The sequence below is a fragment of the Carassius gibelio genome, chromosome B24 (assembly GCF_023724105.1).
Source record: "Carassius gibelio isolate Cgi1373 ecotype wild population from Czech Republic chromosome B24, carGib1.2-hapl.c, whole genome shotgun sequence".
NCBI classification, from domain to species: Eukaryota; Metazoa; Chordata; class Actinopteri; order Cypriniformes; family Cyprinidae; genus Carassius; species Carassius gibelio.
In genome coordinates this window covers 9665316-9679022 of record NC_068419.1, presented here as the reverse complement: position 1 = coordinate 9679022, position 13707 = coordinate 9665316, and the positions used below count along the sequence as shown (strand labels likewise).

The 13707-nt window shown below is 36.9% G+C and overlaps 1 protein-coding gene across 2 annotated transcripts in view; it reads right to left on the bottom strand.

The window, feature by feature from the left end:
• The window catches only part of LOC128013669 (catenin delta-2-like), a 275599-nt gene that overhangs the window by 237185 nt on the left and 24707 nt on the right, over positions 1-13707 (bottom strand). Inside the window, exon 2 of one of the 2 annotated variants that reach the window (XM_052596797.1) lies at positions 8453-8583. In XM_052596797.1, the coding sequence (XP_052452757.1) occupies positions 8453-8581 (129 nt within the window). In that variant the 5' untranslated portion in view covers positions 8582-8583. Of the gene's footprint in view, positions 1-8452; positions 8587-13707 lie in introns of both variants that reach the window. The other variant, XM_052596796.1, reaches the window with a different exon arrangement.

Below are 13707 nucleotides of genomic sequence, written 5' to 3'. Positions count from 1 at the left end.
AGTCTGCCTGTTCTTTGGTTTCTGTAGTGATCCACTCAACACTGACAACATTATGCTGTTCTTCCCTGAGGCCAACCATTACTGACAGGCCCCCGAGGCCTCCTACTGCACACGTGTCTGCTCCATGTGTGACATATTCATTTCTCTCTGCTTCACGAGCGCTCGTTCTCTCTCGCTTACGCTCTCTTTTAACTCTCTGACCCAAACATACACGGTGCAATATAGGATTTGTACAGCGCTCATCCTTTTTTGAGCGTACATGAGCGTTTCGGGGAGGGATGGAGAGGGTTTGTGTGATATAGGAGCATTGACAGCATGTGTATCTGAGACAAGCGAGGCCTGTTTGACGCAGTCTGTGTGTAACACTCTGTTTACCAAACAGCATGTCATTCTTCATGTTCATATAACACTAAAATGTCACATTCTGAGATGCTGTGGTGGTAGGTGCTTCGCAACGACCACTGTGAAACATTCATATCTTGTTTCTACATGATATATATATATATATATATATATATATATATATATATATATATATATATATATATATATATAAACTTTGGATATTACAATACAAGTCGACAAGGAGCTCTGAAAAAAACAATGCATTTTCTCTTCTATTCATCAAATCATCTGAAATGCATCTATTATTATTATTTTTTTATTAAAGCTGTATTCTTGCAATAATATTGCCATTCTTTTTTCCCCACAATATTACACTGATACTGTAGATCTTATATCAGTAAACCATCCATCCCTCAGTAATAATGTCAATACACAACAACCATTCTGCTGTGGAAGCTATATGAATGCTTAGAAAATTTAAAATAAAATAAAGATAAACAGATGGACGGACGGACGGACAAGATACTTGTGGAGATGAGATCAAAGTTAATCTCTTACTGAACCTCAATTCAACATTCAAATGGCGAAATACTGAATAATTTCCAGACTGAGATTCAGTGACATTTAGACTGAGGAAAATACTTTCTGAATTGACTGAAGTAAGCTTTACTGGCTTCCTGCCTCTCTACTGGTTCCAAGTCCAAATGCCCTTTAACATAAACCCTTGAGTATCAACAATGCACTATTCAATAAAACACAAGGACAGTCAGAACAGTTGAAGCATCTAAAAGTTGCCTCAGTGAAAATCAATGTCTTTTTAGGTTTGTGCTAGATGCCCTCATCAAAAAAAAAAAAAGCCTCCTCAAGAGAGGCTGTCAATGGTGGTCATGAGAACGGCTCACATTCAGATCCACAAAACAATCAATTCTCTCATCAAATGTACTTTTAAATCTTATTGTACACAAAGTTTCACTCAGAAACGCACCAAAAAATTGGTTGTGCCAACATTTCATGCTAATTTGAAAGCACAGATATCACAAAGCTTTCGCACCAAACGAACATTTTCATAGTTCCCATAACTACTCCTATAAGCAGGAAGTATACCTGCTTTTTGGCATGTTCGCACCACAGGAACTGTTAATGAATTTAGCCAGGAACACCTTTTAGTTCCAATAACCATACAACCAAAAACCATGTGTTATGAGAAACAAGTAATGATGTGTATGTATTAATCACCTCTATTCTTTGTCTTTCTCTTCTTTGTAATACGATACACAGCAGTCTAGTGTGAAACAAACACACTGATCACAGAAACTCTACGCGCCGTGCCGTCTAATATCAAAATAAAAGCTTGCCTTTCATCTCAGCTTACTCACTGAGACCTGTCCCACGCATCCACTTACACCGGCTTAATTTGGTAGATGCGGCCCCTTCCCAATCAATCTCTTTGAGCGAGCCGTGGCGTCCAGAATAAGATGGCTTCATTTATAAGATCGCCTAACACTGGCAACTTGATTGGGACACACAACTGCCGCCTCCTGTTGAGATCACACACACATCACTTCAAAGAAAACACACAAGACGGATGGTCATTTGCATTCCATACATATTTATGAGGCCTCCTTCTCCATCTCACTAGACTCAGTACAGGTCTCGCAAAACTCCCAGACAGCGCTGACACAAAGTCACGCATGATACGGATCACAGAAGCCACCGAGCCACATCTTTTTTTGCGGGGCCTATATGGGTGACGTGCTGTACTAGAATGTATAACAGGGTTTCCTCAAGAACACACAGAATCAGCGATCCGCTGCTGAAGTGCATTACCATTTTGATAGCTGCAGTGATGAGGATGGTGATTACAATGATGGGGCTGTTTATGGTGATTGCTCTCGGGTGTAATCCCACAGGCCCCTGCTCGATGTGCCTGAGTGGCAGGACGGGCAGGAGGTGGTCGAGAGCTGTTCAGGGGGTGCTGGTTGGGGATTTAAGTAGGACAGGGGCGGATAGAGGTCATAACAGCGATGTGTGCCTAAGATCTCATCAGTTGTTTACATCCGCCATAGAGGGATTTCCAGGCGCATCTATGATTCACATACAGTAAGTTATGCAAAGACATAAATAGCATCAGTATGTGAACTTCGGAAATGATGCTGGGTATGTGGAAAAGCCCTGTAGTCCGTAAAAAATTATACAAATATTTTAGTCCATGGGTTTACAAAATATGTGGGCCACAAGGGGTCCTGCAAAGTTAAAACTATATATAATATAAATATATATTAATATAATTAATTAATTAAGTATAAGTAAATTATTAATATTTTATTTGTAGTAGTAATAATACAATAATATATAAATAAATTAATACATTGTTTAATAATATTTAGTAATAATCAACAAATTTCATCCAAAACTTTTTCTGGGGCCATAGACAACGGTTTAAACTGGAGGGCCTCCACCCAAACAAGCTTGGTGTAGGAGTGCTAAAGGACAATATCTAATTCTCCTTCCATCATCCTTCAGAGTGTATCAATCCACTTAACATGAATGGCACGCACACACCTGGACACAGTATGAGTGACCACAGGACTTCATATCAGCTTCTCTCTCCGCATCACCAATATTTAGGAAACATATTAAATGTTATATATATATCAGCAATTCCCCATTCCAGTCCTCGTGCCCCCCATTCTGCACAATTTGTAACCATGACAAATAACAAAATGTAATAATATTTAGTAATAAAACAATTTAACAACAATATTAGGATGAATAATTATTGTTTTCTAATATAATATTAATATTAATAAATACATATTGCCAACAAATGAATAAAACCATTAACAACAACATTGATATTAGTGGATTATTATCAATATTAATAAAACAAAATATTAATAAATTAATCATGTAATAAAATGTAATAATAAAACAATTTAACAACAAAAATAATATTAAGAAGAAGAAAATATAGTTATATATAGAGCAGTGAATGCAGTGCAGATCTTCTGATATGTGCTGCATGATTGCATTTCTGAGCGACAGAGGCGACAGATCTGTAAAGCAATATATTGTAAGAGGGATGTGTGTTAATGCGTCCCATACGACTCAAAATAATAAACCAGCGAGAGCAAATCTCTGCTGTCTTCACATGCTATCGGAAACTTCCCATTTCCAATTTATAAAGTCATGATTAGGAGCTTGTTGCATCCTGTCCTGTTAAAAATAACAGTGGACAGTGGTTTGTCAAAGTTGATGTTTAGCCTAAATAATTTGATCGGAAGCATTCCCTCCTGTGACCCATAAATTGTCTGTATGTGTAAAAAACTGCATTAACGCGCGATAAAATAATTGTCGCCTTATATATATATATATATATATATATATATATATATATTAGGGGTGTAACGATACGCGTATTCGTATTGAACCGTTCGTTGGACTAATTAATTATATTTGAAAAAAAAAAGTGAAATATAATGATATGCGTTCAACAAGGTAGCCCAATAACCCAAACCACGTAACAGGCAACGCCCCTGACACCCCCGAAGAGAAAAAAAAAACACCAACTTATATGTTTTATGTTAGGCTACTCCGTCAGGCGTTCATGCACAGTCCTCCAGTACGTGGTGGCCAATGCATTTAACAGACCAGAAATAGAAGATCCTCCAATAACCAACAGGTCTGGTGTTTGGGTGCACTTTACCAATCGATCGGGGCATCCAAACAAGCACGGAAATCAAAATGGACTAGTACTGTACTGTGTCGGAATTTTCTGAGCAGTACGATACAATTAACAGGTCTGCACGTTATTAGATAGAAGAACTGTTATAAATAGAATGTATGCACGGGCAGTTTTGAAAACTCCACCTACTTTGCTCTTGGCATAGTGCAGCGCAACTCGCGTTGTATCTGAAGGGAAACGCTGATCCCAGGGTCCAGCGCCGCGCATACCGCATCCTGTGTGAAAGACCCTTTAGCCATTTTGCAACGAGCCTTCAGCGCGGACTGAGTGAGCGAGCGCCTTACTCTGTAGTGGAAAACGCAGGTTTTAAGAGCATGCTAAACGTAATAGAGCCCCGTTACAATATTCCTTCACGAGCCCATTTCAGCCAGACCGTAATTCCTGCTTTGTTCCAAAAAACATAAGCCATATAGAGAACCAATTGAGTAAAAACAAACTCAATATAAAGAGTTATAGAGTTCCATATAAAAAGTTACATCTTTGTATTTGTTCATAACTACTACAACAATATAACATTTTCATTTTTTTTTATAAGGAGCTGTTTTTGTTTTATACAGTATGCTGCTAAGAAAACACCATAGAAGATGGGTAAAGAATAGCTCCATCATTGTTCAATGTAAAAAAAAAACATACTTTGTTAGTTTTAATAAATAATTTTTTTTTTTTTAAATCAAGGAAATTTATCTGCCAATTTTTTCTTTTTGCTGTATCTAAAACGTACCGAACCGAACCGTGACACCAGTGAATCGTAACGAACCTATCTCTGAGTTCTAGCCTGTTCTATTCTCCTTTGTCTGGAATTGTGTACGTCTAACTTTGCTGCGTGTGTTTTCTTTGTTCCCTAAATGTGATTAAACCCTATATGTTTGAATTCCACTACTGGTCTCTTTGGTCCTTCGTCTATGTGCTCCTCACAGTAGCGAACTGTGACAAATAGCACCTTTATTAATGCACACTTCTGTTATCCTGCTTTTTGATTTCTAATCAGAGCACTCAACATGAAAGGCTTTATTACACAGGGACCAGCCCACTTACATGTGAAGGCCAAACATGTGCTGGATGTATGAAAGGAGTTGGCATAATGAGGCTTGCACACAGCCCAGGCTTGTCTGAAATTGCAAAGAAATAACCCTCACATCCTCACAATGAAATCTCAAGGCTGCAAATATAATGCCTTAATTGCTTGTGTGATCAGAACAGAGCAATATTTTCACTGAAAAGCTCAAAATTGTGCCTTTTCTTCTTGAGAAGAAAAATGCAAGTGGGTTTGATTTCATGGTACAATAATATGCCGTTTTAGTGGAGAGTACAGTATTATTTCAAGTTCTTTTCTCTGGTGAGGTTAGAAGTCGCTGAAAGTATTTCTGTTGTGAATTAATTCATGACAAAATAATATGGGAGTTAGTCTACAGAGATTACATGAGAACATTATCTTATTTATACTACGTTTTAAGAACTTTATATATGCCACAAAAAGTGCTGAAATTGCACTAAGCATAAATCATTGCTGTTTATGTTTGCTAGTATTTATTTTTGTGAACCAGGACTCTATAAAATATATTATTATTTCATATATCAGACTTTAAATACATCAACTATTTAACATTAAGAACCGAAATCAATAATTTTAAATTGTGCAAGGATGTTTTACAAGTGTAGCTAGACGGGGCTTCTGAGAGAGGAATGAGAGTCTCCAAACATTACTAGCATTGATTTACCCAGCCTCCTCACAGTGAGTGTCTCACAGACATACACAGGTTTATTAATCAAATCTACCATTAAAAAAAAAAAAAACAGCACTGTGTTGTACAGATGCTCAGTTCTGCTCGGTGAAACCCTGCATCAGCATCTCTGATTTTAATGTAGCTTTTATTAAAGCAGCACATGAAGCCATCAACATTTTGAGGCTGTGATGAGCCAGCCGTCTGTACGACGCGAGAACCCGTTGTGTATGAATAAAAGTAATGGCTAATTTTTGTGATGGATTGGCCCGGAGTGCCACCTGCACAGTCTTCCAGGCTGTTCCAGGTGGGATGGGAATGGCTGCCTGAACTAAATCCATCATCGGGTAAAACACAGGTGGCCTTTTACTGCTGAGCTGGGATTTGGCAAACATAAAGAATGTAATCAAATACAAATTACACTGTATTATATGTTGCATACTGTAGTGTCAATTAAATCATTACCGAGACAGATTCCCAAGGTGTAACAGTTCCACAGGCTCTGACTTTATGGCATTTTCCAGATTTCCCCCACCATCTATCAATATGCATTCATTGCGTAGGTTTTGGATTTTGTCCTCAGGAATTTTTCTTCAGTCATCTTGACACAGTCATTTTCCTCCATCTTACTTCTCTCCGCTACTGTAATGTCCTTTTAAATATTTCAGGGTTTCTCTCCACTTTTTAGCACATGAACTTTAAATGGTCTAATAATGTCACACCTGAGCTTTAACTCGATTACCCTCCAATCTCTCCAAGCTAGAATATGTAAAGTTGTATTTCATATATTGTTTTATTTTTTTTAATTTATATACATCAAATATACTACCGATAAGGTGAGATTTATTATTTTTTTTGTCAAACATCAATTGATTAAAATGGACAGTAAAGTCATACAGGGCCAGATTTACTAACAGCTTGCGCCAGCGTGAACCGTCTTTTGGCATTAAAACAGTTTTGTCATGATTTACTAAAAACGTGCAGCAAAGAATTAGCATTAAAAAGGTACGGACACAGTTATTTTTGTGGCTGACCTTATTGAATATGCATTTGTAAGAGTTCAGTCACGCGTGGTAGAAGGGAGAGGGTTTTTTCCACATTAATTTATTTGGAATGCTAGAAGAATACATTATCTTAATCTAAACATATCTTTATGCAAATTTTTGCGACGCTTGTTAGATTGTGTTAGTCATTAATGTTGTGTTTGTGTTCTTTGTAATTTGCACATTGTCAGTAAATCACCCACAGAAATTTCCACGATCATCGGCGCCGTTTTGGAATTGCGCTAGTCTAGCGTAGCCAGACCATAGACTATATAATAACATGGACGTAGTGTCCATGACGTCACCAATAGGTTTCTGAAGAGCGTTTTTGAATCAAAAGTAGGCGGTGTCGCCATCTTGGCAGCGTGTCACTCCCGGATAATCGAAAATGGGCAAAAAGGCGGGAGCTGGTTGCTGAAACCACGCTTAATTTACTTTAAACAGATGAGTTATAAAAAAAATTCACCACCCTCACAGTTGTCTTGAAGGGCAAAATTAGCTATATAGACCAAAACCACTTTTTGAACCAGGCTGTAAACATGTTTTTTTTTTCTGCTGTAAAGTTGGACATTTTAACATGGGAAGTCTATGGGATTGATTCACTTTTGCAGCCGGGTCTAGAAATAAGTCCACTAGCGACCAGTCAATGAATTACAGTTTAAGTCACTTCCGTATGGGCTTCACGAAAGAAAGCGGGAGGTTGCCGCTTGAGCCAGACCTTCAGACTTATGGCTGAAGGTCTGGAATTCATAGCACCTGTCAATGGCCAAAGTTCATCCATGAGACCGTTTGACCGACATGTCAAACAACCAATCACAGTTAGTTTCGTTCAGCGTCACGTTTTGGGGCGTGGAAATGTCTCCATAATAACAGACTGGTGTGTAAAACTGGTGTGTAAAACTTAAATATTAAGCAGTACAATTTGTTTCAACATTTATAATAATGAGAAATGATTCTTGAGCACAAAAATAAGAATATTAGAATGATTTCTGAAGGATCATGTTACATTGAAGACTAAAGTAATGACCGCTTAAATTCAGCTTTGCCATCAGATAAATGAATTGTTTAAAAATACAATCAAAATACAAAATAATCAATTGATATTGTAATTATATTTCACAATATTACTGTTTTTACTATATTTTTTATCAAATTAATGCAGCCTTTGTGAGCATAAGAGACTTCTTTCAAAATGTTTAAGAAAACAGTAGTATATGTACACAAGGCTGTTAAAGCTGAGAAATGGACGGAGGGGTATATTAGATAAAAATTTTCTTTACATTAATATTTTTACTTCATGTTAAATTCTAATATCTGACATCTTTTATGTTAACTTCATAGTTAATTCCACCCAGTTGCCATTTGACAAGCACAAGATGGCCTTTCTTGCATTTACCATTCCCCTTTTTATCTTCGTCTCCCAGAAATTGTACAGAAAAAGTCAGGCACTAGAGTTAATATGACAAATGTGTACAGATAACCACTGTCTCCTGATAAGTCACGGACAGAGCTGCAAAAGAATTAAACTTTTCCACTGAAAGGTTCTGGCTTTGTGCCTAAGATGTGAATGAAGTTGTACAGTGGACATTAAGTCCTACCTGCTCTTTCACAGAGGCCAGAATGGCAGAGGTGGTTTCAGTCTCAGATCCGTCGCCATTAGAAGCATTCAGTCCTGGACTGAGCATGGTGGCGTTCTCTACTTCAGCAGGCTGTTCTGGAACTGGCATGACTTCTGGAGAGAACAAAACACATTTATCAGCAACTTTTTCGTCATTAGTCTTCAACATTGAATCATCAGGATTTAGACTTGCTGTGATCACTGAATTATATTTGAGAGAATGTGAGAAAACATTATCCTATGATCTTAAAACAGAATGATTAATTCACAAACAAGACTAATCTGGTTCTCAAATTCAACCGATGGCCTAAACCTTGCATTTTATATTTTATTACAGTATGTGTTGTTATTGTAACACATAATAGTAATAAAATTTGTTTTTCTATAGCACCTTTAATTGTCCTTTCTCATTACTTACATCACATGCTTGAAAATTACTTAAAGGAATAGTTCCCAAAAACATGAACATTTTAGGAAATTGTACCCAGGCTATCCAAGATTTATATTAACTGGTTTCTGTATCTTGAAAGATTTGGATAAAATTAGGAATACATAATCTACTTGCTAACGAATCCTCTGCAGTGAATGGGTGCCGTCAGAAAGGAAGATAAAACTGCTAATAAAAACAACAATAATCCACAAGTAATCCACATGACTCCAGTCAATCAGTTTACATTATGTTAATTAAAAAGCTGCTTTGTAATAAACAAAAAAAATTTTTCCCACTTTTACTTCCACTCTTACAAAACCATTACTTCCAAGTCCTCTATCCGTAATATTGCTCATTTTGTCTGAATCAGGCGTGAAATATGTACAGATCAAGAACTGTGTAACGAGGGAGGCGTGAAAACAGAGTTGAAGATCCAGAAGCAGCTTTTATTCCCAAGAGTGGTCAAAACAGGCAGAGTCAAACACCAGCAAACAGGTACAATCCAGGGCAAGACAAAATAGTAATCCGATAAACAGTCCAAGGCAAGGCAAGGCAAGGCACACTCAAAAAAATGGTTTTCCGGCACTGTTCGTTTTACACATATATGTTTTGTTAAAACAACACAAATATATTTAGTTTTCCGACAAAACACAATTGTATTGTGTTTAATCAACTTAAAATGTTTAATTTTAAATTTTACTTAATTATCAATCGTTAAAGTAACGTAAAGGGTTTAATTTCGTGATTCAAAAAAAACCGGAAGTGACGATTTCCAACGCATTTGATGACGGTGTGGAGGGGAGCAAGAGGTATCAGTCAGGTAAGAAAATCTAAAGTTTTTATTGTGTTAAGTCAAAGTCTTTAATTTCTCTTAGAGTTTCTGTTTTGAGGTGCTTTTGTTTTGCAGTCTAGTATTGTGTAATCGGTTTATTGCACCGTTAATAGATGATTTTGAAGCGTTGGGAGATGTGAAAGCGCACGACTCTCTGTAATGTATTTACTTTAGTATATATATATATATATACACTAGGGCTGAAACAATTACTCGACATTATCGACAACGTCGACGATAAAAATAAAATTTTCAGCAAATGTTTTTGAGTAACGTTAGTGGTTTGATCTCGTATCTGCCTGATTTGAAAGCCTGCATTAATGCAGTTTGACCAGTGTGGCGCTGTAGCGCAAGATTGTAATACACTCTCCTGATTCAATTAAAAAGAAGAAGATAGCACTTCAGTTTGAGGCAAACCGACCCGATCCGAACCTTGGATGAATATGTAAATATATACTGCACGCCTTCCTCTCAATAACTGCATAAACACAACAAAAAACTGACCGCGATGTAAAAGCAGCTCTTAAGAACACAGAGATATGGATGTTTGCACGAACTCTGAGGTTCTCCAGGCACTCCAGTAAAGAAAAGTCCAGTCACGTTTATTTATATAACAGTCCTTTATGCAATCGATAGCTTTTCAATATTAAACATGAAAATACAGAGTAAGTGTCGCTAGAATTATAACTTGATTTCCTTTTATAAAGCAGCTCTCCGGTATGGAGCTAGCTAATAATAAAATCATTTTATAAGTGGGGGAAATATTTCATTAAAGTCTTAGTTCTGCGCTAGATCAAACCAAACTGTTTTGATTATCATAACCCAATAAGGTATTTTAAGAGAGATTGTATTTATTAATAAAATGTTTATCCAAAAATAAAACGTCCTATCACTTACCTTTTACTTTATATTATACATATGGCTTACAATAAGAGATGTTAAGAGACAGAATGATTTGTCATTCAGCTACTTCCTCATATAACTAATCAAATGGCGAATAGGAGTTTCTCTCTTATCTCATTTTGTGTGCCAAATATATTTGTATAAATTAATTGTATTAGTAATACATAATGACTTTAAAAAGTGGAAGTAATTACCTTTATTTGTTATAATATGTATATTTTAACTAATTTAAAAAGATAAATAATCAATAAATGTCCAACCATGAGATGTTGACCGAGTTTTGAGAGCCCTGGCTCAGCACAGTGGGAGTATTTGAAGCTTTGTTTATGAACATGGCGGTGTGGTCATACAATGACTTTAAACCGGACACTACTCTGAGCTGTTCACATTATACATATGCTCCAGATATGTAATCAGGTCCTCCTTTAGGAATGGTAAACATGACACTATTCATCACTCACACAAATAAATCACTTAATATTTTGATCATTGAATTGGTTTTTGCTGTTCAATTTTTTTTTTTTTTTTTTTGTAACACATTGCACTTCATGTGTACAGGTTTGTGCAGAATTTGAGACATCCAGAATTACCATAGGCCCATTAGAATCAACAATCTTTGCCAAACTTGATTCGGACTGCAAAATTTACGAAGATGTTTTCATACTGAAGAAGAGACCTTGGACAAATACTGAAACCCTCTTGGTGCCCACTACACAGGTAAGAACAACTGCACTCAACACAACCTTGTATTAAAACATTATTCTCTCACTGGTTACTGGAAATTGACAAAAAAAGACAGATAAGATAAGGTTTATTAATACAATAAATACAAAATATGTGGTATATCTATAAACTGATAGATTTATTTTGATGCAAGGCAGGGGTGTCCAGACCTGCTCTAGGAAAGCCAGTGTTCTGTGGGGTTCAGCTCTAACACACCTGCCTGGAACTTCAGGTAAGACTTTTTTGTTTTAAAATTCCCAAGAACCTTGATTAGCTGGTTCAGGTGTGTTTAAATGGCTAGATCACCCAAAAATAAACATGTCATTATTCACCCTCATGTCGTTTCAAACCCGTAAGACCATCATTCATCTTCAGAGCACAAATTATGATATTTTTTAAGGATGCCCCGATCATGATTTTTCATGGCCGATACCGATTTCTTTTACAAGCAAACTGGACGATTTTTTTTTTTTTATCTTTAAGCAACAAACAAGAAGGAAGGACAGTCCACAGTCTACAGTCCAAAATTGAGGGAAAGCTCAATAAAGCCCCTTTCACACTGCGATTCCGGCAAATACAGATCCCGTAACGACACGTGACATCAGGGCGTGACGTGTAATGTACGAGTCGAAAACATTAGGCATGTAATACTTTCACTGAATCTGGCGAACGATCTCGGTGTCACCGTGGAAAGTGAGGAACTAACTGATCTCTGCTTCATACAGTTTGCACTTTTTTTTTTTTCAGTGAACGTTGATCTTCCTTCAAAACAGCCAGTAAAAGAGTCACACGATAATGTCATCACTACGACACGGCATTAGATCTGGCTTTTGTTCACACAGCGCTTGTCCCGGGATTGAACCCAGCAATGTTACTACGTCCCCGACCCGAGTTCAATGCTGGAATCAATCCCGGGATGTGTTTGCTTTCACACAGAAGTAATGTAGTCGGAGCACGCGGGCGCACTTCCGGAAAAATCGGCTGAAAAAAATTCCAAAGACCGGCCGATTACCAATTGCGTATTTAAAGCAAAAACCGTCTGGTTTCCAATTTATGGCCGGTCAATTGGTGCATCCCTAATATTTTTATGAAAATGCGAGAGATTTCTGAACCTCCATAAAGGCTGCAATGCAACTGAAATGTTCCCAGAGTCATAGTAAGGACATCAGTAAAACAGTCCATGTGGCATCAATGCTTCAACCACACTTTTACAAAGGTACAAGAATACATTTTGTGCAAAGAAAACAAAAATAGCGACTTTAATCAACAATTCTTCTCCAAATCACATATTCTGCCATTATGGACAGTAACAAGAGGCATGAACATTGCTTTCCTCTGCGTGTAATCAAGGCTCAGTGCAGGCGTGTTGTAGGTCAGCAGCACCATGTGCATGAATTATTTACGTGCTGTTGATAATGGTGGAAGATGCGATTTGGAGAAGAATTGTTGAATAAAGTCGCTGTTTTAATTTTGTTTGCACAAAAAAGTATTTTTGTTTACTTTGTAAAATTATGGTTGAACCACTGGTGTCACATGGACTGTTTTACTGATGTCCTTACTATGTTTCTGGGTCTGGGAACATTCCAGTTCTGTTGTTAACCATACAGGGTCCAGATGTGTAACATTTTCCACTGTAATGTTTGTTAGAATCCCATCTTGACTGCTTGCCTGGATTTCCCATAAGAAGATGAATGACTGACTTTTTTTCATGTAATTTTAGAAAAAAAAAACAAAGGCTAAATTTTGTTGTTTTCATCTTCAGACTAATGAAATTGAAGTATCCAAATGAAGACCCTAGCAGTATGGAGTATATGGTGAGTTCAAGGTTAATAAATTATTTGTTAAAGTTAATACACAATAATTTGAGTTCTCCATGCTTTTAAATACTTCTAGGATACAGACGTTGCCAGCAGTCAGGAGGTGATCCAGAAGACTCATGGGAATCTATTTGAAGCTGCATCATTGAAGACAGTCCAGCAGAAGTTGGAGTTTTAAAGGATAAAGTTCTTCAGGACCTATAGCAGTTTACAGTCTGTAAAACCATGTTACTGGGACTGATTTATGGACTGAACTTGAGCAACCCTCCTGAACTCAGGTACACATTTGGAATACTGAAGAAGTTATTTCTGGAGCCACTTCCTGTTCCTGGAATAAGGTTTGATTGGTTGCCCATGAATGCCAATTAGAATTGTATTTGCTATTTTGTGTAATTTTGTGGTTTAAACTGTATTTTACTGTGTGTAATTATTTATTGCTTGTTTAACAAATACACTTTGATCATTTGTGACATCTTGTCTTTTGTCTCATTACAAGACAAAACATACAAAAAATGCTTTGTTGAAGGGAG